This window comes from Capsicum annuum, chromosome 10 (assembly GCF_002878395.1).
Source record: "Capsicum annuum cultivar UCD-10X-F1 chromosome 10, UCD10Xv1.1, whole genome shotgun sequence".
Lineage (NCBI taxonomy): Eukaryota > Viridiplantae > Streptophyta > Magnoliopsida > Solanales > Solanaceae > Capsicum > Capsicum annuum.
In genome coordinates, this window is record NC_061120.1 from 21,200,176 (window position 1) to 21,204,070 (window position 3,895).

General features: G+C 31.1%; 1 protein-coding gene across 1 annotated transcript; it reads left to right on the top strand.

The window, feature by feature from the left end:
- Window positions 1-2,395: 2,395 nt before the first annotated feature.
- On the top strand, window positions 2,396-3,173 carry LOC107852098 (dirigent protein 22). The gene has a single exon (XM_016697149.2). The coding sequence runs from the start codon at window positions 2,483-2,485 to the stop codon at window positions 3,059-3,061; it is 579 nt and encodes a 192-aa protein (XP_016552635.1). The 5' UTR covers window positions 2,396-2,482; the 3' UTR covers window positions 3,062-3,173.
- Window positions 3,174-3,895: the final 722 nt, after the last annotated feature.

Below are 3,895 nucleotides of genomic sequence, written 5' to 3' on the forward strand. Positions count from 1 at the left end.
TTAAAATAGAAGAGCCGATTCCGAGTTGGCCCGGCCCGTTTGACACCCATATAATAATCTCTGCATTAGTCACATTGGGCTTTAACAAAACCAAATATCTTCATAATATAACAATAAAGAAAAGAATAATTGAAAGAGAATCAAAGCTTTAATGAGTTTAGTATTTTAGCTCTTTCCTGGTCATTTCGATTGTATTTGATTATCTTCCACGTTTTCGTAGTTAATTTTGCAGTTAAAGAGAATCAACGGGAAATCTCCTTGTGGTTGTTAGTCACTAATGATATATCTCAAGCAAATACTCCAGGGCACGTTGAGTCGATATTCTCTTTTAAGAAAATATTTATTACAGATTTATTTTATTAAATTAATCTCATTAATTATATATTAAAAATTTTAAATTTGACTAATAGTAGTTGATTATGATATGGATAATATTGAAAAAAAAAAAGGTAAATGCACCCAAGGTTGTGGCCTATTGATTTAACAAAGTAGAGTTGAACACTATGAGGCCTCAGGTTCAATTTTCAATAGAGACAAACGTTATTTGATATCTATTGCTGCAAGGAGGTATCCCGCGAAATTAATCGACGAACGTGCAAATTGACCCAAACACCATGATTATTTTAAAAAAAATGATAAATTTATCTTGTTTGATTTTGATTTGAAACAAAATTTAATAAAATAAAAAATACTTTTGAATCTTGTAATCTAAACTAAAGATATGAAATATACCAAAATATCATTTAATCTGTGATTTTAAACATGTTATGCATGTGAAAAATTAAAATTAAAAAGTGATAAAAAAAAGATAAAGACATTTTTTTTTACAAATGAACTAAAAAGAAAAACTAAAAATAAGGTAAACGAATTAAACAAGGAAGTATACAGAATAAATTGCACGAGTTTAGCGGTAACATTTTCAGAAACAAAAATTCTCAAATGGGAAATTTTTAAAGAAGTGATTACATATTGTTGTCACTCGTCACGTCGTTAATCATCGTAATCGAAATTATACGATAAATTAATAGTCGTGCCTAGAACGTGCAGATTAGGATAATGCATTTTGGAGACAACACATAACTGAGCAGCACTATAGATCTTCTATTAATTTGACTCAATCATATTTATTATTAATTTCAATTAATACTACTTTTCCTTTCACCATGTAAATCTCCACACTTTTATTAAAGTAAGGGTAAAACGAAAATTAATTTTATCTTAAGATTCTTAAATAATGATAAGTAATTTGGATCAACTATTTATGATAATTATGAGAAGTCGTAATAACTTGTGTTCAAAAGAGCTATAACTAGGCATACTTTAAAATAAGAGGTTCTCTAAATTATTTATTGGTGTGAGATATAGATTATAATAGTCTCACGCTAAAGTGAAGAATTATTTTATTTCATATTTGGTTGATGGGATAAGTTAGTGAACGGATTACTTATCCCATCATTTATGCCTTAGTGTGAGATAACTAATCTCAGAATAATTAATCCTAAAATTAATTATATGAGATAACTTGTTCCAACCAAATGACCCCTACAGTTATAAGTTGTACGAATTCCTAACCCATATCAAAATAGTGGAGTATCACTAGTGAAGGCCAAGGTCAAAATTAAACAGAGAAATTAACTTATAAATTTTTTTATAAAGTCTACTTTTTAAATTTTCTTGAGATGAAAAGTTGTTGATATTGTTTTTTATTTTCAATTTCTTCTAATGATTCTTTTTCAATCACAAATATAATCAGTGTCATTTGATCTTTTTTGATAAAATATTACTCTAAGTATATCAAACTTTTTCTAATAATTTTCTTTTTATATAAAAAATTATTTTTTCTACACCAAATATTTAATATATTTTTATAAAAAAACAATAACTCATTAGTACTAAAATAAATAAGGTCTTTGCCTCCAAGGGGTGGTTGAGTTGGTTTGAGGGGACTTCCCATAGTGGAGGTCGCGGGTTTGATCTATTCCTAATGTCTTCTCAATCGAGCTTGTCGCACGGGATTTACCTAGAACGGTTTACATCTCCTGTGTGGTTTGCGAGCTATTACACAGTGAGGGGTTTACCCAGTACTCATCACAGAGTGCTCACCCAAAAGGCAGAGGCTGTGTCAAAAATTGTAGCGGCTGTGAATTTTCCTGAAATTTCCAAATAGAAAAAAAAATAAGGTCTTTGAATTTGAGTTCTAAAGTAGTCCCTAAATTTTTAAAGGGTAAAGCCGGCCTTATCAAAGTCTTCTTCTTTTTCTTAATTTTTTATTTCGTCTCTTTCAAATTTGAAATAATTGAATGCATTAAGTAAAATTTATAATTAAGTCAACTAACTAACAATGAAAAGGAACTACATATCTTTTAAATTTATAGACAACCAACCTCTACTAACACATTCGATATAAATACCCATATCTTTATATGTACAATTAATGCTTTCTTTCTCAAATAATTAAGAGGGAGAGGCAAATTAAGAGATAATGGAAAAAACAAGCCTAGTTCTGATGCTTTGCTTCATTGTTATTGTTATGCCTAAGACTCAAGGTGTTGAATTAGGACCCAAGGCTGTTGAAAAATGGTTCAAGAAGCTTCCTTATGCAAAGCAAAAGGTAACTAAGTTTCATTTCTATTTTCATGATACACTTACCGGGAAGAATCCAACTGCGGTTACAATAGCCCAGTCCAATATGACTGCTAAATCCCCAACTTTCTTCGGTTCAGTATCAATGATGGACGACCCACTGACAGTTGGGCCAGAGCCCAACTCTACAATAATAGGTCGAGCCCAAGGAATTTATGGTTCAGCTGATCAAAATGAGGCTAGCCTTCTCATGAACCTCAACTTCGTGTTTACTACCGGCAAGTACAATGGTAGCACACTGAGTGTTCTAGGCCGGAACCCTGTATTTCACCAGTACCGTGAGATGCCGATCACCGGCGGGTCTGGAGTTTTCCGCCTGGCTCGGGGAATCGCCACCGCGAAGACTTATTGGTTCAATACGACCAGTGGGGATGCTGTTGTTGAGTATAATGTTGTGGTCCTGCATTATGACATTTAGTTTAGTTTGAATCTGAACTTATTGGTGTTCATTTGTAATATTTCCTATTGTTTCTCTATATTGTTTTAATGATAAAAATGTTTTATTGATCAATGAAATAAGACTTTGACGATGCCATGGATTGCACAAACAGATTGCAGACTTTCTTGGATCGGACATGTTTACGGTATTGAATAATGCAAAATGGTGTTTGATTGATTAGAACTGTCTTCTTCATGTATTTTGCATGTGTTTTCAGGGGGAGAAAAAAAAAGTATGAACAAAGGGATAGACATCCTAAATCAAAAAGCTCTGGCAACAATGATCACTATCCATTTGAATGAAAATACTAAAAATAGGGATGGAGAGAATTTGGAAGTGGTAAAAATTGATGTTTAGGATTACTTTTTGAAAGTGGCAAAATTGATGGATTATCGCTTATCATGAGGTTCAAACATTGAATGCCGATAATTAATATTAAAAATTCTATATATCTCCAAATCACATTAAACAATATTGAAATTGAAAAATGTTACTCCCTCCGTTTAAAAAAGAATAACCTAGTTTAACTTGATAAGAAGCTTAAGAAAATAAATAAAACTTTTGAATCTTGTGTTGTTAAATTAAAGATATGTCAAATGTACTAAAATGTCCTTCAATCTTGTAGTGTTAAACATGCCACGTGAAAAAGTTGAAATTTAAAAGTTACTAAAAAAAGAAATGAGTCATTCTTTTTGAAATAGACTAGTTTCTTTTTGAAACGGAGAGAGTAATAGTTACGTTTAGATATAATTGAGTCTAGCTATTCTTAACAACATTTGAAAGTATTCTACTATTGGTTTCAAAGACGAGATG

Coding starts and splice junctions, on each gene's coding strand:
- LOC107852098 (XM_016697149.2), top strand. CDS start 2,483: ATGGAAAAAACAAGCCTAGTTCTGATGCTTTGCTTCATTGTTATTGTT.